Genomic DNA, 24,749 nt, shown 5'->3' with positions numbered 1-24,749 from the left:
CGTGGGGGTACAGAGGGAGGGCAGTAGTAAGAAGGATATGAAAGCCCATTTTACAGTAAGAATAATTAAAAACTCTTTGGTACTTGAAGATTTGCAAAATGCTTTCCTCATAATAGCACTGTGAAGTAAGAATTTCAAATTTTGTTGTTCCTTTTTTTAGATACACGGAAGCTGAGAATTAGGTTAGAAATCTTAAGTGACTTTGCCCATAGTTTACCCAGCTCATGCCTAAACCAGATCTCATACCCAGCCCTCCTGATTCCATATCCAGCCTTCTTGGGCAAGTTTGAATTCTACAATCGGAATAATTATTGAGAGTATTTGTTCATTGGGTTTTCTCGCTTGTAATTCAGCAAAAAGGCCAAGGCCACTTGCCCTGCTCTTTGGCCTAGGAAGATCAAGTGATTGACCCCTGTCGTGAAGACGACTTCTAATCAGAATCTGCTGGGGAGTATTGGACTCCTAAATCAGCCCAGCTTTAGTTTGGTCTGGACCTCTGTCCTCGTGAGAGCATCACCCAGGCACAAAGGCAGGCCCAGCCACCTTAATCCCCTCAGAGCAGCTAGCTCAGCGCATTGAATGTGTTCAGAAATTAAGAGTGCTGAGAGAGGCAATTTGTCTTTCTTTTTATTTGTCATCCCCCATGACAGATATTTAATCAACCAGCATGCAGCTTTCCTAGAATCCTACAGAGGCCTAAACTACCCAGGGAAACTCAGAACTGGAATACTCAGAAATGTTGCCTCAGGCCTGGGGTGGGGGGGGTGGTGAGGAGAAGAAGAAGAAAAAAAGGCACACCAGGGTGAGTCCCAAGTTTTCCATAGCCAGACTGGGATTGCAAAGGCCTTGTAAGGCATCTTAAAAATGCCAAAGCTGGGAGCATCCAGTTCATTGGAGGACAGGACCTGTGAGAAGTAAAATCTCAGTCACTGAGCAAAGTTAGTTGCATTTCAAGAAGAATTTATATATTCTTCTCTGTCTTTGTTTTTGTTTCTCAGCAGCCCAAAATGCAGCCCCTACTAGTCCTGCATGATGGCTGTAGGCTGTCTTTTGGCTTCTTCCTCACAGAAGCCAGTATAGTATAGTGTAGGAAGAGCTCAGATTAGGAGATGCAGAACTCTCTGATTAGGCGATTTCTAAGGTTTTCTCTAACTCCCAAAGGCTAGTGTTTAAAATCAAGGGGTCTGGGTTTAACCCCAGTTTTTCCATCAACTAGACAGGCCAGTCAATAAAACTCTCAACAGAAGTTCTACTTAAGAACCTTCCAAGCTATACAATTCCTTAGTGTGGCATGATGAGGTCAGGGAGGTAGGTTGGTTTTTGAGGCCTTTCCTCAGTGTTGTAGCTACATGAAGGCAGGGTCCAAATCAGGTTTGTTGGTTGATTGAATCAGAGTCCTTTTTTTTTTTCTTCTTCTTGATCTTCTAAATCCATATAAATTCACCTTGTCATAGTTTGCTATCATGAACTGAGCTAAAGGTGAGTAGGAAGTACCAGTAGGAAAGTTCTTTGATGTCCCTGGAGGACAGGGTCTCTCCATGAACACATTCATGCTGCTGGAGGGAACTGGGCAGCCTGTGGCAAGAGCTGCTTGTAGGTTACTCCCTTCAGGGAGCCCTCAGCCTGTCTGCCTACGCTGGTCTCTTCCACTGTAAAGTTCAAAGCACTTCAATTTTGTGCCAGTGTGGACAGTGGAAAGAGTCTCATAAGACTCTGGTTTGAGTCACACTCCATTACTTACTAGCTTTGTGACAGTGAGCAAACTATACACCCTCAATTTTCTTATCTGTAAAATGATGATGATAATGCTTACTGAACTACTCACACGACAGGTTATTAGGTCGTTGTGAATGGCAGGCGGTGGGGAAAAGTCTTAGAGACAGAAGGTCTAGATTTTGCTGAGTCTTGGCCCCTCAATAGTTAAGTAGCCTTGAGCAAGGATAAACAAAGTAAGAGGGAGAGACTGTTTATAACTGGCAGGAGGGGAAATCCAGAAAAGCCTCATGTAGGAGGGTGGTTGCTGAGCTATGCTTTGGTGGAAACTTAGGGATTCCACAAGGCAGTGGTGAAGGAGGGAGGGCACCTCAGGTGTGGGACACTTGCGCAAAAGTCACAGAGGCAAGGGATGGAACATCACAGGCAGAGAACAACTAATGACTGAAATGAAGAAGATGTGAAGAAATTGTTCCGTATTTCAGTCATGTCCAACTCTTCCGTGACCCCATTTGGGGTTTTCTTGGCAAAGATACTACCATTTCCTTCTCAGGCTCATTTTACAGATGAGGAAACCGAGGCAAACAGGATTAAGTGACTTGCCCGGGGTCTCACAGCTAGTAAGTGTCAGAGGCCAGATTTGAACTCATGAAAATGAGTCTTCTTGACTTAAGGCCCAGTGCCCTATCTGTTGCACCACCTAGTTGCTCCATGTGGAGAATAGCAATAGGAAATAAATTTAAAAAGGCAGCTTGGTGGGAGCTAGATGGTAGAGAGCTTTATAAATGCCAGGCTGAGGATTTTTTATTCTTCTCACAGAAGCCGTTGGTAGGGGCTCCACAGTGGAGAATAAAGCTGCCTTGAGAGAAGGTGTAGTGAGAATAGTTCATTCTCCCAGGAGGTCCTTCAGCTAAAAGTGAATGAGTGACCACTTGGATGAAGCCTTTCCTTCCTGATCTCTCCAACCAGTCAATCAACATTTATTAAGCACCTACTATGTGCCAGACATTGTGCTGTGTGCTGGGGATATAAAAAAGGGCAAAAGACAGTCTCTTCTCTCAAAGAGTCCCAGTCTAATGGGGGGTGGCTACATACAAATAATTATGTACAAGCAAGATATATACAAGATAATTGTAGAAACAGTTAATCAACAGAGGGAAAGCACTAAAATTAAGAGGGTTTGTGAAAGGCTTCCTATAGGAGGTGGAATTTTAGCTGAGCTTTGAAGGGAGCCAGGGAAGCTAGGCATTGGAGATGAAGAAGGAGAGCCATTGAAAATGCCTGGAGCATCTTACTACATCATGGAGTTTGTGGCAGGGTGGAAGGTGCAAGAATACCAGAAAGGGGGGAGGGCAGGGCATTTTATGGAGGCCTTTGAATTCCAGAGTATTTTATATTTGCTCCTAGAGGTGATAAGGAGCCTCTGGAGTTGATTGAATAGAGGGTATTCAGGTGCTTTAGGAAGATCACTTTGACAAACTACCATGTAGTTAACTACTCTATACATATTTGTGTTTATTAATTTTATATTTATCCTCTCTCTATTTTTACATGTACTTAGCTCCCCCATTAGAATGTAAACACTGAGGGATTGTTTCCTCTTTTGCATTTGTATCTCCAGCATTTGGCACAAAGAAGGCTGTTAATAATTATTTGTTTATTGATTGGTTGATTTCATGAAGAGGCAAATTGTGATTGCTCCCCGGTAATGCTATCAGGGCTGCTGGTGTCCCCAACAGGTACTCTAGGAATCTCTAGTGTATTTTTAAACTAAATATAGTATCCATTTTTACTTCCTGTCCCATTACTGTAATAGTCACCAGGGCTTTTTTTATGACAGGACCTCCCTTCTGGAAGTTCCTTATCAGAGAAATCAAGAAAAAAGGGTAGTTTGCAATGTGACTGACTCATTGTACAGCTCACACCCTCGGATAGTGCCAGTCAGAGCGCCTATCCTTTATAGAATAGAGTGCTTCTCCTTCCTCTTTGAGAGGTAGAATTGCTCGTGAGCTGGTGCTCAGAGTTTGGTGCTGTAATTATCCTCTGAATTGTTCCAGTAATGGGCCTGGGTTGTGTTCCTTGTGTGCTCTTCTAAAGATCTGATTGGGCAGGATTAAGGGTTTTGTCTACCTCTGGGAAGTTCTTCTGTATTCTTAAGGTTATTGATGAGAATGGAGCCTGGAACCCTAGCCTCTCTAGTTTCCTCTCTGTTATCAGTGTTTGTATCTTCTCCACCTTTTATGGAGAACTCATGAAGGGCAAGCGCGCACTTGGTGGTCAGAAGAAGTGATACAAGGACATTCTCAAGGTCTCTCATAAGAACTCTGGAATTGATTGTGTGACATGGGAGACACTGGCACAGGCCGGTCCAGAGTGGTTTGCCTTCATCAGAGAAGGGGCTGTGCTCTATGAGCAAAGCAGAATTGAAATAGCTCAAAAGAAATGCGAGATGCACAAATTTAGAGAGCCCATTCCAAACGTTCACAGGGACTATTTGTGCCTGACCTGTGGTAGAGTATTCCGAGTGTGTATTGGTCTGTCTAATCAGCCACAGTGGACATATTGTAACTTGACTCTATGTCATTTGGTCCTCTTCTGAGAAGGAAGGACAACAACCAACCAAATTGTAAGCTCCATGAGAGGGAAAGACTGTGTCTAATCCAAATTCTGTTATCTCTCACTTCTTTCATCTGGATCAAAGGTCTACTGCTCATAGGTGATGTTTGATCAGTATTTGTTCATATATGAATAACTGTTCCTGGTTCTTGACTGTTCCTGGGTCTGTCTCCTGGAATTTCAGTGGTTCTCACTTAACAGTGTTGTACATTTTTTTTCTTGAAGAAAATTAGTAATTGCCCATGACATTTCAAAAATGGCACTATACTTTTAGTATTTCAGTTCAATTTACAAACATTTAGGTACCTATTATTGGAAAAATACTGTGCTATGGATTGGGGATACAAAGAGAAAATGAAACAGGAGAAGGTTAGGGGTGTGGGTGATATTTGTGGCAATGCCATAGGTGGTCTTTAGAATTAGTTAGCAATGTGTAGTGAATTCAGTTCAATTCACAGATCTCCTTTTAGGAGGAGACTGATGGGATGCTTATTGCTTCAGCCTATCCCATTGGGACAGCTTTAAATACTGATAGATGTAGCCCATAAAACTGTAAAGCATAAGACTTCGCTTAGTGTCTACTGTACTCATCTCTCCTACATCATCGTGCACAGAGCACTGGGCTTGGAGTCAGGAAGACTTGAGTTCAAATCAGACTCGAGACACTTAGCTGTGTGACCCTGGCAAGTCATTTAATATGTGTTTACTTCAACTTTAGAATGAGGAAAATAATAGCCGCTCCCTCCTGAAGTATGGTGCCCAGCACTATGGGTACAAATGCTTATCACCTTTCCCTTTCCCTCACTTTCTAAAACTCTGGTTGTGCTGCCTAGAGTATTATTTTTGGTTCAAGATCCCATATTTGGAAAGAATATTACCAAGCTGAAGAATGCCAAGAGAAAAGTGACAAAGGTATTGAGGAAACTGGGGATCAGTGGAAGAAGCTGGACGTTTACTCCGGAGGAAGGGAAGCCTAAGAGAAACAACCACCTCCTGAGATTTGAATGTGTTATGTGGAAAGGGCTTCTTCTCATTCTGCCTGGTCCAGAATGAAGGGTAGTGAGTGGAAGTTGCAGTGAGACAAATTTAGCCTTGATGCAAGGAAAAATGTACTAATTAACAATTGGCTATTGCCCAGTGGATTGGCTTGCCTCAGGAGAGGTGAGTGCCGCATCATTCCCAGGCTTCCAGCAGAGCTTGTCTCGTGGTAGATGGACATGGTACTCTTCCTCAGATCTAGCTTGGACAAGATGTGTGTGTAGTGGAAGGAATGCTAGATTTGGAATTAGAAGATTTGATTAGGTTTCCTCTGTCACTGTTTAATCACTTTTGGCCCAACCTCAGCCCTGGATTCTGCCTATCTTCTGTATGCCTAACTTTTATATACTGCCAGTGAAAGCTAGAGAATGCTGGGACCACTAAAATTTATCTTACCTAATATTTACTGCAGTAAAGCAAATCATACTACTCCTTTCTAATTGAAGAGCCCACTCTCCATGGGTGGGGTGGTGGTGGTGGTATGCTAAACCTCCTAATCTCTCTTAACTTTCCAAGGTACCACCTTCACCATTCTAATTGAGAGGAAGGCTGTGATGATAAGCATATCCCCCTGAAAACCATAACACCAGCAGGGTCATAGAGGTAGTTAAATAAGATTGAAGGCCTGGGAATAATTTTTGTTATGTTAGGTTGATTTTAAAAGAAGAAAGAGAAGGGAAGAAAAAATATACTGAGGGGAAAAAAGGGGAAGAATGGGGTGGGAACTAATTTTCTCACATAATTGGTGGTACAAAGTTAAATCTATACATAGTTATCTGTATACAAACGAATATGAATAACAGAACCTACTCTTATGAAACTTAGAATTTGAGGGAAAAAGGCATTTACTTAAGTGCTATGACACAAAGGAAGATCAGTTAAGTTTCCGTGAAGGAGACAGTCTGCGGAAAAAGCTAGGAGAAATTTGAAGAGGATTGCTTTTACCTGGTGTTAGCAATGAATGAGAGGGTGTTTTGGAAGGCATCATGAAAGAGGTGGCTATGACATAGAAAGAGGAGCAAGTATTTATCTTTTAGCATTGCCAGAGAGAGGCATGGTGAATTTGGAAATTTGCTTTCCAGGTTGTTTCCTTTTTGATCAGAGGAATTCTGTGGACATAGTGCATTGTGGTGTTACAGAGTATTTGGCGTAACTTGTGTTGACACCGTGTGGGCTGGCTGATAGTGCAACCATCCAAAGCCAGTCGTATATCGATCAGAGGACATTTATCTGAAGAGGTCATCTGGGTAGGGAACAATTTAGGGCAGAAAAGGGAAGGCCTGAAGAATTCCCAGGTGTTGGAGGGCTCTAACTGAAATCTGCATTGACTCTGTTAACAAGGAATAGTGTTACTAGGTTACTATCGGGGTGGGTAGTCTTGAGAATTGCTTCCTACAGCTAAAAAGTGTTTAGGTTGATTGCAAGCATTGGTTAAAGGAGAGTACCTGGAACTTTGTGGTCCTGACAGTATATTTAGCAGACTTATAGATTAGCATATGACACAGAGCTGAGAGGGATCAGAGGATCTAGATCTCCAAAGGCTGGCATCATGGGCCAAGTTAAAAGAAGAAACCTGCATTTGTCCTACAGTTACTCAGTTGAACAGTTAGAGAATACAGAAGAACAGCTTAAACGTGCAGCCCTTTTGAAAAAAGGCATTTAGTTGACTATAAGTTCACTGGGATGGGGCTGCTTAAAAAAAAAAGTCCCATTTAATATAAGAGTTATGTTAATTATTACAAATGTGGTGTCCAGGATAAGGGCAGTCCTGTTGTTATTCTACATTAGTCAGTATTCCTTTTCTAGAGTACTGTATTCAACTGTTAAGAAACTGGATTGTGTCCAGAGTACAGCAACCTGGGTATTTTTGTGAAGACCAGATAAAAGTGTTCTGTATATCCTCAAGTGCTATGTACATGTAAGCTATCATCATTATTACAGTCCTATTACATAGGACCATAGATTTAGAAGCAATTTGATTTAACCACTTAATTTTATAGATGAGCAGCTGAGATCCAGAGAAATTAAAGGACTTGACCATGTAGCTGGCTGCAGGATTCAAAGTGAGGAGGGCCTGGGCAAGTCAGTTAACCATCCCTAAGCTCAGTTTTTCCATTTGGAATATGGGATAATAATAACACCTACCTCCCAGTGTTGTCCGGATAAAATGAGACTATATTTGTAAAGCACTTTGCAAACCTTAAAAGCACTATACAAAACTAGCTTTTATGAGTATGTATCTAAAGCAAGCTTTGAACCCAGGCTTTCCTGACTCCAAATGTGGCACTCTACTCATCCTACCAGACTACCACCTCTGAAGAATTTTTATTGAAAGATGGGGAGAACATTCACAGTCTCCAAAGCAGGATAACAAATAAACAAAACTGGCTTACATAAATTCTGAACATGGCCTATGATTCTATTATGTTTCTGTGGATGTCTATAGATTTCTTTTCAGATCTCATAATAAAGTTGCCAACTTATGTTCTAGGGGACCCATACAGTATCCTGTGTGGCCCTAGAGGACAAAGCTGGAACCTTGCCTGGAAATTACAGAAGATGTCTCTCTAGTTCTATATACAGAAGACATTTCTAAATAATTAGAGCTATTGTCCAACAAGGGAATGAACTGCCTGGGAGTCAGTGAACTCCATCACTGGAAATGTGTAAGCAGAGACCCACTTTTTAGGGCTGTTGTAGAAGCCTGACTACATCACAAAGACTGCCATTCTTCCCAACAAAAAGCTAGGTGGTATTATTGAAGTCTTTGATCCTTGAGATTTTCAAGCTCTTTTGGATGTACTCTTCCTGTTGAGGTCTAGAGGTTAGGGGTCCTGGCACCCCAAAATCACGATAACCGCGTCCTGCCTGAAAGAATTCGATCCAAGCCTTCTTGCAGCCAAAAACAAGGTTTATTGAAGATTCGCCATATTAGCTAGACTCTTATGAGTCTGAGCATCTATGGGCTATTGGCTAGATTCTAAGAATCAGAGCATTTTAATGGAGACAAGATGGACGTTATATACAGAAAGACTGTGGGAGGCATCTAGGAGTGGCCAAGTAGTTTGGGGTGACTGGATGAGAGGTCTAAGGAGATCTGGATGGGAGTGGCCAGTAAGCTGGGGTGAACAGAACTCCTGGGACCTGGACAATGGAGCCTAGCTAGGATTAAGTGTGGGAAATGGCCAGGGGCCATAGGGAAGTAAAACAAAGGAAGGCCAAGGGAGATTGGGTGTAGCCACAATGAAAGGCCGGTTTATGGGATTATAGCCTCAGGGGAACGCCAGAGATTTGGCCTTGGGAAAGTCCAGGGTCCTTGAGGTAATAGAATTACCAAGGGTGGGGAATGGTCTGGGGCCAGAGTTGTTCCTTTCTAGGGCTCAGATTACAACCCCATCATTCCTAGGTCTTCCTTTAGCACATTGTATACAAGTTCATAAACACTTTTGTTTGTAGTCCTCCTCCAAGATTATGTGGCTTCCCAGGGTCCAGACTGTGCCGACCCCACGTAGATTGTACGTTCTCTTTTCTCTGTATTTGCTAAAGCTGTATTTCACAATTACTGTTTCCTGGATGAATTTTACTGCTTCCTAAAAGGCTAAGGTTCCTTACTTTTAAAGGCCTAAAATAGATTCCTTCTCTCTTATCTGCTCTTCCCATTCCAGTTCCCTCCTTCCTCTTGCAGTCTTTGCCCTCTTTGAGCTTCTGAGAGCCTGGAGTTATGGAAGGTGGGGCCCTCTAGGAGGCACAGGATTTACATAGCCTAAGGGTTCCTTTTATTTGTAGTGGTCTGTCCTATAGCCTCCTTGGGAAGCACTGACTTAGAGGTCCTTGGATAGTCACCACTCTGACCCCACTTCAGAGCCCCTGCGGCTCAGCTACCTCCTCCTGCTGTCTGTCTTGGCTTTTAAATAAGGAAGCAAGAAAACCCAGAAATATGAAGGGATTTGCCTAAAGTGGACACAGGTGGTAAGGTGGTTGATCTAGGTTTAAACCCAACTCTTCTGCATGCATTCCATACTGTGTTCATGCACAGAAGGTACACTGTATGCAGGATTCTGCCGCTGGCAGAGCCATGAAAATGTTTTTTCAATGGATGATTATGTAGTAAGTCAAAAAGCATTTATCTAGTGTTAATTAGGTGTATAGAGCATTGCACTGAACTCACCACTGGGCAATGTTCCCAATCTTGCTGCTGTCTGTGATGGTGAAGCTCTGCTCAGTTATTGTCTCCTTACCCATGAAGTTTTCTAAGTAAGGAAGTTGATCAAATCACACAATCTCAAATCCCTTTGACCTTCAGAGAAAAGTGCCAGGAAATACATTTTCTTTTCCTCTCTGCAGAAGACGGAGACTTCCTTGCTCTGGACCTTGGAGGAACCAACTTCCGTGTGCTGAGAGTGAGAGTAACAGACAATGGCCTCCAGAAAGTAGAAATGGAGAACCAGATCTATGCCATTCCAGAGGACATCATGCGTGGCAGTGGGACCCAGGTAGGTCTCTTGGAGGGGTTCTCAAACTCTACATTCTAAGGATCACCTGATGCTCTTCTCTTTGGGGAAAGCCAAAGAGTGTTTACTTCAAGACCTTGCTGCTGGACCTCATTTGTCCCTTTTCCTGGACGTTCTGCTTGACCCTATATGCCAGGATCTCCTGCTTTCGGAAATAGCTTATTTGGAACAGTGGAGCCAGTTGCTTTCCTGCCTCCACTAACTCGAAGTTCGGTACCCTTTCTACTCCAGCAGTCTGGCTACCTCCTAAGAGATGCCAATGGGGGCAGCCAGGTAGAGCTGCTCTTCTCTTAGTTGGACATGTGGGTTTGGAACTCAGGGCAGACAAGAACCTTTAAATTCTTTACTGCAGGTCTCTGTATAAACCTTTGTATGAGGTTCTCTTCTATAAGTTCTCAGTAACAGAGGTTGGAGAACATGAATAGGGATTGGGAGACTAGGATCTTAATGCTCAAAAGTTCTGGTTTTTAAGCTTTGGACTGGATGGGCCATAGGGGAGCTGATTGGTTTGCTGCCCATTCAGTCAAGGTGTGTCTGCCTGCATTAGTTATAGCATATACTTTACCAGTCTATATGTTGGGGGGGGGGGGGGGGGGCTGTTTTTTTGTTGTTGTTGTTTTGTTTTTTGTTTTTTTGTGAGGCAATTAAGGTTAAGTGACTTACCCAGGGTCACACAGCTAGGAAGTGTCAAGTGTCTGAGGCCAGATTAGAATTCAAGTCCTCCTGACTCCAGGGCATCCTCAAACACAAATATTCCAGTATTCACCCCCCCCCCCCCCAAAAGAAAAGAAAGAAAGAAAAGAAATGTATGTGAAACCATGAACTTCTGTTACATACACTTTCTATTTTTAAAAGCATTGATCTCTATTTCCATCCCTGGTCTCTTGAGTTTTCAAGCAACATTTCTTCCTAACTGGCATTTCATAGGAAACAATGTGATCTAGTATATAATAGACTGAACTGGTTGTTAAAGAACTGTTCTTTCCTGCCCTTGTGACCCTGGGCAAGTCACTCTCTTTCCTATTGAGTTTTTTCACCTCTAAAGGGAGCGGTGCGGTGTCTGATTATGTCTTCTAGATTTGGTTCTTCCCCGGTGCTTAGCCCTGACATCCAGCCAGCTGCCAAGTCCTGTTGTCCTAGTTCAGGCTCCTTCATAGTCTGAGTTGGTCTCCTTGCCTCCAGTTTCTCCCCTCTCTAATCCATCTACCACACAGTTGCCAAAGTGGGTTGTCGCCACCCTTCCCTGCTCAGTTCTTCAGGATTTCCCCTTCCCACCCAAGCACAGGATAAAAAAACACCAACAACCCCAAGTTGCAAATGCAAAAAAGGCTTACTTTTATCTTTCTCCATAGAACAAAGCTTTAGCTCTTATTAAAGAGATTTCTGGCAGTTGAACTGGTGTTAGAAAGAGATTGGGGGTGAGGTGGGAATGGGGTGTGCCATGTCCTAAGCTAAGGCTGTTGAAGATACAAAGTTTAGATTGGTCCTTACCTTCATGAAATGTATAGTTTAGCCGGAGTGAGTACCACTTTGTGGTGAGGGGGAAAAGCTGGATTTAAGAACCTTTATTTTTCTTCAAAAATGAATATTTCTTAATCTTTCTTTTTTTTAATGTAAGGAAGAATAAATACAGATGAATTTGATTTTAGCTTCAAAGTAATTTATTTCAGAAAAAAAGACCAAATAATCTTTTCAGATAGCAACTAATTAGTAGGGGATTCTAAACTCCCTGTTCAAGAGAGCCATAGGCAACTTCCAGAAGATCAGGATGAGGTCTATGTGAAGGACAGGTGATGCTTAATTATTAAATGGTGTTGATAAGAAGGAAAATTCATAACTAATGCTGAGTGTAGAGACTGGAGAACTCAGAAAACAAGAAGAAATGAAATGAAAACTGATTTTGACTTTGCAAAAGTTCCTTGTGAACCAGCCTCCCAGGCACCTTAAAAAAAGACTGAATGCTAATTACAGTCATTTATGTGAATTGCCTACCATTTATGCCTAATTACCATAGAGCAAAACAAATATGCATCTCATTAATACATATCTTATTTAGTTCTAATAGTCATTTATATGAGTGTGTTTGGCCTTTGTAGTATTCTGCTATGTGCTTGGTTATCGTAGTCTACAATTAAAAAAAAGAGGCACCTTTGTTCTTCCGCTAGTACTGTGGAATACATAGTAGAAAGATTCTTAGATTTGTAGCCAGAGTACATGGGAATTCAAACCCCCAGGTATTTACCATCCCTTGGCCTCAGTTTTCCCTTTTGTAAAGGGAGGGAGTTGGATTAAATTATCACTTAAGTCAATTGTATTTTTGGGGGGGCATAATTGTAATTGTGTATAATTTTATGATCCGCAGTTTCCGACTTTTCACTTTTTAAATGATCTATAGCTTCTCTCTTCCTGCCCCTTCCCCTAAAAGTGGTCTCTGGTTTTTAGTCTTTAGCTGAAATTGTTCTCTGTCACAGAATTGTGGTGCAGCTCTCTTCCTTAGGAACAGGGAATCTCAGAATCACTGTAGCTATTTAGAGTCAGTAGGGGAGAGGGGAATCATCAGATCTCAGAACCAAGGTGGAAAAGGAGATGTTCCCATTTTGACTTCTTATCCTTTTTTTGGGGGGGGAAGGATTGGAGCTTCCTAAAAAGGCTCCTTCTAGAACCTCAGCAGAGACAATTATTCCATGTAATATTAGTGGCCTCTTTATGACAGTTATTAGAAATCTAGATCGGTGAAAGCCCTCAACTTCTGAGGAGATGCAGTCCCTGTTCTAGAACCTTCCTGCTATCCTTTCCCCTCATTTTTTCTTTTACTCTCAAAGTCCCAGCCAGTCAACAAGCATTTATTAGGCTCCTACTATGTATCAGGTACTGAGCTAAGTACTGGGAATACAAAGAAAGGCAAAAGACCCAACTCTCAAAGGAGCTCAGTCTAATAATGTGAATTATGAGCTAGCAATGGGAATTGAGGAAGAGCAATCAGATAAAGGAAGATCTTATGGGAAAGACAACATTAAAAAAGAGAGAATAAGGATAAATTGGAGACATCTTGATGGGAAGGTACTGGCTTAATGGGGACTATTAAAGGCCTCTTGCAGATGGTGGGATTTTAGATGAGCAGTCAAGGCTAAATAGGCTGGCCTGGTAAACACCATTCCACTTCCTTTTTTTCTCCCTTCCTAGAGTTCTACTTTCACCAGTTATCTGGCTGTATCAGCTTGCCCAATTTGTTTCACTTCTCCTTTTTTTTTTTTAAACTTTTAAAAAAATCAGCTGTTTTTGTTAGATGATAAGATTGTAGATTCAAACCTGGAAGGAACCTCAAGGCAATGGGGTCATGACCCACAGTTTAAGAAATGTTGATTATAGTTCAGTCCCCTCATTTTACAGTTTAGGAAACTTGGATTTATCTGGGGTCACTCAGCCAATGAATGGCAGAACTGGGTGGGATTTGCGCTCTTGCTGTTCTAATAGGATAGGTTGGTAAAGTATATAGAGGGCTTGAGTCAAGAATACCTGGGTTCAAACCCAGAGCTATGTGACACATGGGTTAAATAAATCCACAGAATTCTTTAAGATTGTAAATTAAAAACTTGCTAGAGTGTATCTGTCATCTTCAAGGTAGAGAATTTCCACATTTCACCTTTCCCACCTTTGCATAAGGGCAGTGGGGGTAGAAAATGGGACTATATTTACCTCTTTATCCATTTCTTGACATGGGAGGAACTAAACCTTTTTATATGCTTAAAATTATATAGCCAAGTATAACACTTGATTTACAAAGCACTTTATTTTACAAGACAACTTTATGCAGAGTTAACCTCATTTGAACCTTGCAGCAGTCTTGTTAGTAGAGATATCATAAATCCCCCTTTAGAGATGAGGAAACAAGGCTAACCTCTGTAGGTTAAATGACTTGCCCTTGGACACAGTTACCAAGTGGGATCCAGGACTTCCTGACTCCAAATCTAGCAGCCTGTACTGTACCCAGTGCTCCCAGAAGAAAAACTAATGCCAACTGGGTCACTCTGTGGTCTTTTTGGGTCAGGTACAAGAAGACTGATGCCCAAGTATATACTACATGTAATATAAATATGATAAATTTATAATAAATTATATTTCAGGAAGGTATACAAAACTGTTAACTCTGGCTCTGTTCCCAGCCCCAGCTCTCAAGCTTTAGGACTTTCCTCCCTTCACTTAATCTTTTTCATTGTTTTTCCCCCTCCACCACCTCCTCTTTCTTCTTTTAAAGTACATATGTCATTGGGTAGGGTGAATCCATAAGCCTCTTTCTTAAGGGATTTATACCCCCATGACTGTACCAGTGGGGTGGGTAGAGCTAGGAGGGGGAAAGGGCTTTATAGGGCTGTTGTTGGGAGAGAGAACTTCACAGTTTTGCTGTATCTTTTCTAAATGCTTTCTACTATAGGGAATGTGGAGTATGGTGGGAAGGGAGACTTCAGTTTAGCCTTGCTCACTTTAATCTTGCTTATAGATTTTCAGAGTTTATCTTCAACCCACATTAAGTGTCTGCTATTTGCAGAGCTGAGTGGTCGGCAGTAGAGGACAAATAAAACTTAGATACGACCATGTTCCTTCCTTCTTGACGAATAAGACCCAAGCAGAAATAACAATAATAAACATACAGTTAGAGGGTTTGTATGGTATAATGGATAGAAGCTTGGATTTGAAGTCAAAGAACCTGGGTTAAAATACCCTGCTCTGTCACACTCTGACTTTAGGCCTCAGTTTACTTATCTGGAAAATGAGGAGGTTGAACCAGAGGATTCCTGCGGACCCCTGCAGTTCAAAATCCATTATCCCAAATGCATGTAGACACTTGCAAGACCACATGTGGAAAGGAACCTCAGAGGCCACCCATACCTGCAGCAGGAATCCTTTTTAGAGCTTCCTTATTTCTTCCCCCTTGAATAAGTTAAGCTTTTACCTGGATGCAAGAATAGGGAGTCTTAATGTCATGTAAGCAAGGGAAAGCCCCACTGAGTCTTTCTTATCTTTAAGCAGGAACCTCAAGAACTTTAGGCAACTGAGATAGCACCCTTTCTCCTGAGGCTCTGTGGTTACACATCAGCAATTGGCATGTGACGCTAGGGGAGAAATGTCACCTTTTTGGGTTCATGTGGTAGGTAACTGCAGCCAAATAAATCTACCACAAGGAAGAAGTTTATGAAAAAAACCCAGTAATGTATAGTCTTAGAAGAGTAGTCAGAGGCACTGAGAGGTTGAGCAGTGTGTTCTATGATCACACAGCTAAGTATGGAACTCTGAGAGAAAGACTTGAACCCTGGGTCTTCATGCCTGTCCCTCTGTGCTGCTGCTCACTGCTCTTCTAGGAAAAAACGGTTAATTCTGCCAGTCAGCAGAATTTCCTGCTCTCTTCCCTGTCCTAGCCACTCTGCTCCACTATGAAGTAATTAACACGAAGAATGTGTGTTATAGTTACCTGAGTGATTAAATGACTTGGGTATAATTCCATAGTGTGTGTCCAAGGCCTCTGAGAACTACTCTATGCAATAATTGAGCCCTTCTTTACCATCCCAGCTGTCCCTCTTTCCCCTGATTTTATTCTGGAATGTTGTATATTGTAGTTATTTGTTTCTATCTTGTTCCCCCTACTAGACTGAACTCTGAGATTGTCTTATCTAAACTTATCTCTTGACACCCCCCACCCCCACCCCAGCCATAGTACTCTGCATACCATAGATAACTTAATCCTTCTTCTGATCCCAGATAAGTCATCCTTGGATATCAGTTTTCTCATCTGTAAAACAAGGCAGCTGGAATAGACACCTGTTTCTAAGCCTCTGAGGTTCTTTCCAGCTTTTAGATCTATGATCCTTTGATAAGTGTTTAAATGAATGAATGAATGTTGTATGGCTCCATGCCTATAGGACATGCTCAGAAGGAGTCCTTATGTGTTGATTGGGGCATTTTAAAGTTAAAGAATAAAGATTGCCCTTTGGTGAGCATGCCATTTTCCCTGGAACTAATGAGGTGAAATGAATGATTATACTGTCTTCTGATGGGTTGCCAAAGCAGTGCCAGCAAAGAATGACTCATCTGGCAGTTGGGTGAAGGGAAGGCTTTGCCCTAAATGTTTCTTAGTGGCATTAAGAGAATTAATTGGATAGGGCAACAAGAAGTTTAACAGAAGAAGAAAAGAGCTGCCACAGTATATCAGACCAATCTCCCATCTAGCCGTGGGTTATTTTTGATAAGAGCACCAAGGGACAGCCCAGATTTATCCATGTCTTTATGAATAACTTGACGTGTCCAAAACTTAAGGACCTCTAGACATTCTGTACCAGAGTTTTTCTTTTTAAAATGAGAAAAATGAGGCAAAGCTACTGTTGTCTCTGACTCACAAGGATGTTTTGGACAATGATGAAGGTGCAGTGGAAAAAGTGCTGGGCTTCCAAGTTAAAAGGCCACAGCCTCCACTACTCTGGGCCCAGTCTCCTCCTCTTCCAAATGAAAAGGCTGAACTAAATGATATCTTCCACTTGGAAATCCTATGAACCTAAATAACTTTTTTCTACCCTGATAACCCCATGTATCTACAGCTGTTTGACCATATTGCTGAATGCCTGGCCAACTTCATGGACAAGCTACAGATCAAGAATAAGAAACTCCCTTTGGGATTTACCTTCTCATTCCCATGCCATCAGACCAAGCTGGATGAGGTAAGACAAGCTCTGGAGCATCTCACCTTGCAATTTTTTGGCATGAGGGCACATGTAAGGGTGGAGGGTTAGAGCAGGAGTAGGGAAATGGGAGAAGGAAGAAGGTAAAGGACCATCAGGAGGCCCTTGAGGAAAGGAAGTAGGCAGTTGTGGTGGGTGGGTGGGGGTGGGAAAAGGCAAGCAGATTCTCCCTGCCTGTAATATACATAAAATGTCTGTTTGCCTGAAAGCTTAGGAATTTATATTCTGGCTAATAGGAGAGAATTCTTTAGATTAGGCCCCTAGGTAAGGGTATCAGGAGTCATAGCAAAATTTCTTCTGTGTGGATTCTTTCCTTCTGGGTTCATGATCTTCTCCCACTTCACCTACTTTCCTTTGTGATCTTACTGTCAAGCAATAAGACTTCACTAAGGCATGAAAGGCAGAAACACATCTGACCTGGAAAAAGGAGTCAGGCTTATCACCCTGGCATGGCATGGCGTGGGATGCCCTGAGTGCTACACTTGTATCCCCATAATATTGAAAGAGCCAGAGGAAGGCCTCCAGGGTTGGAGGATTCATGGAAGGCCGTGGACAGTAATCACACGAGATCAGAAGGCATAGATAGGATGTTCTCTGCAGGAATGGAAGAGCAGTGCCTACATCAATGAGACCCATCAAAGTATTAAAGTAATCAAATAAGGTATTAGTCACCTGCTCACTGCAGGTTATACCAGTTGTAAAGATAGCCTCGATGGACTTCTTCCTTCTCTCGCCTTTCTGTTTTCTTTCTTTTCCTGTTCCAGTGTCTCTCGGATCCCAGCACATGTCTGCTACAAAGGACATCATTCTTGTTCTAGTTACTGAGAAGTGTTTCCTTTAAACATAGCATCTCTTGCCTCAGGTTTCCTGCTTTTTTTGAGGGCACTGACCTTGGGGTATTTATTTCTGTATTCTAGTCTACACATTCTTTTCTCTTTCTCCAGAGTTACCTGGTTTCATGGACTAAAGGGTTCAAATCCAGTGGTGTAGAAGGGAGAGATGTTGTGTCCCTGATCCGGAAGGCCATCCAAAGGCGAGGGGTGAGTTTAACGTTGGTGGGGAGAATATGAGAGAGTGCTGAGTGCTCTGTGAATGAGTTTTATGGTCAGAAAACAAACAATGGGAAGAGGGTTAGAGAAGGAACTTGAAAGTATAGCTTTTCCCTTGCTTCTGGCATCCGTATACACATATATACACAAACACACGAGTGTGAGTATGAGAACCCTCTGTAGACCTCACAGAGCATTTTTGTAGGAGATGCTTAAACATAGTAAATGACTTGTATTTCCAGGTGAGCTTAAGAGATTACATATTTATAAATATATTTATATGGCATAGAAAAACCAGATCCCTTCAACCTGAAGACTTGATTGGTGATGTAGATGATTTTATGAAGGCATCTTAGTGTAGAGGAAAGATTTCAATCCCAATTCTTCTGTTTTAAGCATAGGTGACCTTAGGCAAGTCACTTAACTTATCTGAGTCTTAGATTTACAGAATGAGGGGCTTGAACACGATAATCTCAAGTTCCTCCTAGTTCTCACTCTTCAGGGAGAGGCAGAAAGACAGACATGGGAGGTTTTTCTCTCAGTGCAGTGACAAGCCAGGAAAGCAGCTTGGTGGCAAGAGGGAGTTAGGAAGAAGGCCTGAAGGGAAGGAGAGGACTCTACAGATGAGAGGAACACCCCAGTTTCCTCACTCATAAAACTAGGAAGGGATGTGTGTGTGTGGCGGAGAAAGCAACAGAAAATTGGAGACCAGGGAAGGACCTATTAGAAGAAAAATGATGAAAGATTCCTCTCAGTTTATGATCTTAAGATAATAGGCTCATAATCTTGACCTAGAAGGGACCAAAAGGTCCAGCGTCCTTATTTTACAGAAGAGACTGCAGCCTAGAGGAGATGAAGTTCACACAGGCAGCCATTGATGCACAACCAGGATTCAGACTTGGGTCTTCTGACTCCTAGTTAAGTGGTCACTTTTGTGGACACCAGGGAGAAGAATTCTTCCCCTCCCCCTTCAGCTCTTCTGCCCAGATGCTATCTTTCCTTCTCTCCAGGTTCTTGGTGTCCCTGTGGTAGCTAGAAAAGCAGCACATCTGCCTTTTATTGTTGCAGGACTTTGACATTGATATTGTGGCTGTGGTAAATGACACCGTGGGTACCATGATGACCTGCGGCTATGACGACCAGAATTGTGAGATCGGCCTCATTGTGGGTGAGTTCCCATCAGAGCCCAGCCAGGAGTAGCAGTTATTCTCATTTGGCCTCAGACTTTCATTCACTATTTTTGATGATTTGATGGACTCAGTTGGGTGAGGGAATAGAAACATCTTGCTGCTCCTGCTCTCTTGAACAATTCTCCACACTTTCTTTGGTATATCAAACCTTGCCTTTGGACAGAATGATAGAAGGAGAGGCTTTTGCCTCTTTTTTTTTTAAAGCTATGTTACTTTCATATAGTATATGAACACTTAATTCCACATTGATAGATGTTCTTACAATCTAATAGGGAATATTTGAGGCAGAACAAGTGACCGACCACATGTCAGGGGTACCTAGTAATTTATTGTTGTCCAAAACCACATTTCCTTTAGACCCTGAATATACTCTATATTCCCATCTCAGTCAGAAAACATTTATTAAGTGCTTACTATGTGCCAAGCACTGTGCTATGCAAAGGAGGTAAAAAACAATCCTTGCTCCTAATGACCTCTCATTCTAACTGGGGAGCCAAAGATATCTAGGTGTATGTAGAGGATACCTACAGAGTAAATGGAAGTTGATGTCAGAGGCAATGTGCTAGCAGCTGGAGGAGAAGCAAAGGTCTTCCTGTGACAATCATTCTCTTTCTGTTTTTCAATTTCTATAATCGATCAGTTAACTAGCATTTATTAAGTACCTTCTGTGTTCTAGGCACTATACTATGTATATGTTTGGGCTACAAGAACATAAGTTAAAACAGAATATTCCAAAAGTCAGTTCAATTTCAAGCCATGAAAGTGTAAGACTTTTTCATTTTGGCTATGTACAGTTGTGAAAAGCTTTAAATAGCAAACAAAAGAATCTGTATTTCATATTAGACATAACAGAGAATCTCTCTTACCCAGGGAGCAGATAACATAGTTGGAGGGGATAGAAAAGCCAATGTTCTAACCGTAGCCCTTTGGTTTTGCATTTACTAGTGATGGCTTTGGACAAATCCATTTTCTTTCTAGACCTCAGTTTCTTTCTTTTAAATGAGAGGGTTTGACTAGATGATCTCTACAGCACTAACGTTCTGTGATTCTCTCTGCCCAGGGACTGGTACCAATGCCTGCTACATGGAGGAGATGAGGTACATTGACACAGTGGAAGGAGATGAAGGGAGGATGTGCATCAACATGGAATGGGGTGCCTTTGGAGATGATGGAGTACTCGATGATATCCGCACAGAATTTGACAGGGAGATTGATATGGGCTCACTCAATCCGGGCAAGCAATTGTGAGCAGCTTTCTTTGTGTGTTCAGGTTGGGGGATGGGGAGGATTCACAATTGGGTGATTAATAAGGATGTAGTTTGGAGGATGTGGGGTGGTCTCCAGCACATTGGCTATACTCTAAGGCTTCATGCTAAAGGAAACATGGGCCAAAAAGAGTTTGTATTACCCATTGGTATTTTTCACCGCTACTTGGATTAGCCAAGTTTCTTTCAGCCATGGTGGTGCCAGATCCCTTTGTTTGGTGTATGATTGTAAAGCCACTTTTATGATAAATGTGTTAAACTGCCTACATTCTGAAGAGGTATTGTCCTCTTCACAGTAGCCCTTGAGAAGGCGCTTTATGTATTTCAACAAAGCTGACATTTTCCCAAATGTTTTTTTCTTTAGTTTTATCTTTTTTTAATTGATGATTTTTGTTTTTAACATCACATTCATTTTTTAATATCTCCCCCACCCCAATCCCTGCCCCTGCACATCCAATATTGCAACAAGGATTAAAAGAGAAAGGAGAAAAAAAGCAGTTCTGATCATGCAAGCTATGTACCCCACTCCTGATCTTCTATCCCTTTAATGAAAGGAGAAGGGGCATTTAAAAAAATTTTTTTTTTCTTGGAGCTAAGTGTATTTCAAATATTTGTGAAGTTAGTTCTTTTTGGAATTACCTGTTTATCTAAATCCAGGAAAAAACTGGTAATATCTCTTTGTATTTATTCTTGTTTCTGACCAAAGATGATCTTTTCCCACCTGTGATAGTACACAGCAGTTGTGTTTGTATCAGGCTATGAGGTTTGCCAAGCTCTTACATTCACCTTAAATTCTTTGAAAAGCCTAAGTGTCCTATAGTAGAAATAGCATGGCATTGAGAATCAGAAGACTTCTGGGTTCAAATCCTAGTCTTCTGCCTTCCCACTTGTGAGACCTTGGGCTAATCATCTGCTGTCTCCCTTCAGTTGCCTTATCTGTAAAATGAAGAGGTTGGACTAGATTGACTTAAGTTCCTTCTTACTCTGGATCCAATGGTGACTTGTGGCTGTTTCCAAAAAGCAAATCCCCAATCAAGTAAATGAGGTTTGCCAGTGTAAAGGATATTCTGAGATATGTTCTACAGTCTATGGAGGCAATGCAAGAAGAGTAAAAAAAAAATTTCTTTTGAATAAGCACTGCCTTGTTTTGGTGTCTTGGTTAGGAAGAAAAATTTTAGTTTATTTCTGTCTTGCCTCATATTTAGTCCATCCCTAATATTGCTCTTAACTGGTGTTGCTTTAAACTTATATCTTTGTCTGCCTGGGGGAAGCTTTCTGAGGAGAACACCGGTGGGGTCTCCTTGCTTTAAGGAACCCTATTATACAAATATTGAAACTGAACAAACAGATCCAGTGGTGTGTGCTTATTTGTTGTATTAATGGATTCTCTGTTTTGCAACAGGATTCATTACATATTCTCTTCTAACAGTAAGCTTACCTCCTGTCAGATATATCTACTAAGATTGCCACAGCACACCTATCATAGAATCCTTGAATGTAGAGATGGGGAGAAGGGGCAGAGATGAAAAAGAAGTGTCCTTCGGAATCGGCTGGTCCAACATCCTCATCTTGACAGATGAGGAAACCAGGATAAGAAGGGAAGTGAACTCTTAAAGGTCATTCAGGTAGCACTGTGGCAGAGGCAGACTTTGAACCAAGATCCTCCTCCCCCTATTCCAGCACTCTCTTCCCTATGTCACGCCCTTTTTTTGTAAAACAGCCCATCTTGATTTTTGTGAAAACCAGTACCTACTGGTCCAGTGGACCCTGGAACATGATGTGCTCAGGAGGGAGAAGGCACATACCTATGGGAGCTACTATGTGAATAGTTCCCTGGCCCCTTCCTCTTCCTAACAAGCATTAGCTGAGTCTGGGGATTCTTTTTTGTTGTCCTCGACATTGTAAAAGGCTGGGCATCTTTACATTGTTTCCACCTTCAAAGAGGTCATTCTTATCCAGACTAGAATGTTTTCTAAAGCGTAGAAAACAGTGGCACCTAGTGTTGAGAAATCAAATTCTCTTACTAGTTTCCTTGCCCTATGACTGCTCTCTGTCATGGCCAGAAAGGTTAGGTTAGTTTACTCAAATATCAGGGATGTTAAAAGCCTCAGGTGAGAGTGACTCTTGTTGGGGGATTAAAAAAAAATCAGTCAATGATAGTGCAGTTTGGGTGGCCTGACATACTGAAGAAGCAGTGTAGATCAGTGGAAAGAGCACTTGCTTTGGAGTCAAAGGACCTGGGTTTTAATCTCAGTTCTGCTTCTTACTATCAGTAGGAAGATGAGCAGGTCCCTACCTCTGAGCCTCAGTTTTGTCATCTGCAAAATGAAGGCGTTAAACTAGTTAATCTAGGCTAGTTAATCCTCAACTCAAAATCCTGTGGCCCTCCCATTCGTAAATCTCACCTGCCCTATTAAATGCATGGAAAGGAAGGACTGACTGAAAACCTGATTGCTCTCTGACCTGGACCCCTTCCCTGGCTTCTTGTCTCTTTCCTTGACTTTCAGGGCATTGTTTTATACTGTTCTTAGACTTGTGACACTTTGCTTTTCTTTACTAACTTTTTCTCATCCTCCAACTGTAAAAAGTTCCAAACTCTCAGTTCTATGTTCTCTATTCTTCTCTCGATTTATTATCTCTCTTCCTTAGATCCATCCATTTGTAGGATTTCAACTTTCTCCTCCTGAAATGAATGTCCCCCCCATATTCCAGTCCAGCCCCCTCACCTACCTCTCCTTTGTATCCACATCTGTATGTGCCTTAATCTGTCCTGTAGGACATATCCAACTGGATGTTATAGTTAGTGTCAAAACCAGTATGTCTGGGTTCATTCATTGTCTTTTCTTGTCAAATTATCAACCTCTCCCAAATTCCCTATTTCTTGTTCCTTTTCCTAGTCACTCAGGATTGAGTTATCTTTGACTCTTCATTCTTCATCACTTTCCATAGCAAAAATCACTCATCGAGTCTTGTTAATTCTTTAAAATGTTAATTTTATCTCACCCCTCCTTTCCATTCTGAATGAGATCACTGTCCTGGTCCTCCATCACTTTTCCATGGAATCTCCCTTAATTCCTCTTTTCCACACTGATCTTTCTTTTTAGTACTAATGGTATTTTCTGTCAATACTGTAATTTTAAAAAATGTTTTTATACCTTTTTTTTACATCTCTTACAGTATCCCTTTTCCAGCCCCTCCTAGCAATCTATGTCTTGTCATTAAGAATTAAAAAAGAGGAAGAAAAAAAAGATCAGCAAAAATAATTAATTGAAAAAGTCATAGTGTTCCACAGCTCTGCAAAGAAGCAGGAGCAGATCATTTTTCTTTGGGGCCAAGCTTGGCCATTATGTTGCTCGGGTGTTGTTACTTTTGTTATTACTATGTAATTTAATACTTAAATATACTTCTGGTTTGAGTATGTCTTGTGTGCTGAATGAATACTTGGTAGCAAGGTATAGTGGAAAAAGCACTGGGCAAATACTGTGTGGTCTTGGGCTTACTTATCCTTTCTGGACTTCACTTACCTCATGTGTAAATAGAAGGTCCAGATGATGCTGTCTTTAGGTACCTTGCCATTCTGATATCTTTGTATTTACAAATCATAATATTAGAATTGATAATACATAAATGTAATCATGAAGTCATATAACGACTCATTTGAATTTTACAAATAATATGATTTTAATAAATTTACACCTCGGGGTATCTGCAGATTTGAGAAGATGATCAGTGGCATGTACATGGGGGAACTTGTGAGACTCATCCTGGTGAAGATGGCCAAAGAGGAAATGCTCTTTGATGGGAAACTAAGTCCTGAGCTCCTCACCACAGGCCACTTTGAGACCAAAGACGTTTCTGATATTGAAGGGTAAGTTTCCCTGACTCTGCCCCTCATTCCTCTTCTACTTTTGAGGGTAACTTCTCATCCTATAGTAGGCATCTGTAGAGTGAGGACACATAAGAACTGAGTGCCGTCCAAATAAGTGGATAAAACAACCTTACTGCTACTATTCCTCACCTGTTATTCTCCCAGTATATAGAGTTAGATTTTGTAGCTGCTGTTGGAGAAAAAAAAATATTAATACCATTCTCTGGGTTTTAGGTACAAGTCTTCCAGAAACAATTGTATTCCATCGAGTATTCTAAATCTGAGCATTTCTATTCTAGGAGAAGAAATGTCCAAACTGGCATAAGTCCACCAGCTTTCTCTATTCCAAGATGGTCTGAAGTAATATTTATAGGAATCTTGAGCAAAGAAAATACTGTAATGTGTTAAAATACAGTTTGGGGTCAACATTTCAGTCACTACTTAATTTCTTCCTTGAGCATTCCTCCTCTCTCACCCCCTTCCCTGAAAAGATTGAAAGCAAAGGCTTTATTTACCTTTCCTTGCTATCCCTTAAGCTGAGTAACAGAAGTAGGCATTTTACTTGGCTTGGTAGGGAAATGGCTCAGTAGGGGATGGGGAGGGCAGGTACCTAACATAAGAAATAAGTTTGGGGATCACCCGTAATTCAGTTAACAAATCTTTGATTTAAAAGGAAGGCTTTAGGTTTATTTTTAACCCACTTTCCCAAAGGGAAAAAGTCTGGAAAGGACTTCAGACATGAGAAATATTTATTTCTTACTATTTTCAGTT

At 41.5% G+C, this 24,749-nt stretch overlaps 1 protein-coding gene across 1 annotated transcript in view; it reads left to right on the top strand.

Annotated features, from left to right (window-relative positions):
• Positions 1 to 24,749, top strand: part of HK2 (hexokinase 2) — a 93,708-nt gene that overhangs the window by 50,245 nt on the left and 18,714 nt on the right. Inside the window, exons 3-8 of the mRNA XM_027865147.1 lie at positions 9,712 to 9,860; positions 16,466 to 16,585; positions 17,551 to 17,646; positions 18,724 to 18,823; positions 19,906 to 20,089; positions 23,823 to 23,978. Coding sequence (XP_027720948.1) covers positions 9,712 to 9,860; positions 16,466 to 16,585; positions 17,551 to 17,646; positions 18,724 to 18,823; positions 19,906 to 20,089; positions 23,823 to 23,978 — 805 coding nt within the window. The remainder of the gene's footprint in view (positions 1 to 9,711; positions 9,861 to 16,465; positions 16,586 to 17,550; positions 17,647 to 18,723; positions 18,824 to 19,905; positions 20,090 to 23,822; positions 23,979 to 24,749) is intronic.

The sequence above is a fragment of the Vombatus ursinus genome, unplaced genomic scaffold (assembly GCF_900497805.2).
Source record: "Vombatus ursinus unplaced genomic scaffold, bare-nosed wombat genome assembly UNPS02014778.1, whole genome shotgun sequence".
Lineage (NCBI taxonomy): Eukaryota > Metazoa > Chordata > Mammalia > Diprotodontia > Vombatidae > Vombatus > Vombatus ursinus.
The sequence above is the reverse complement of the archived record's forward strand: the minus strand, read 5'-3'. Positions and strand labels throughout refer to the sequence as shown.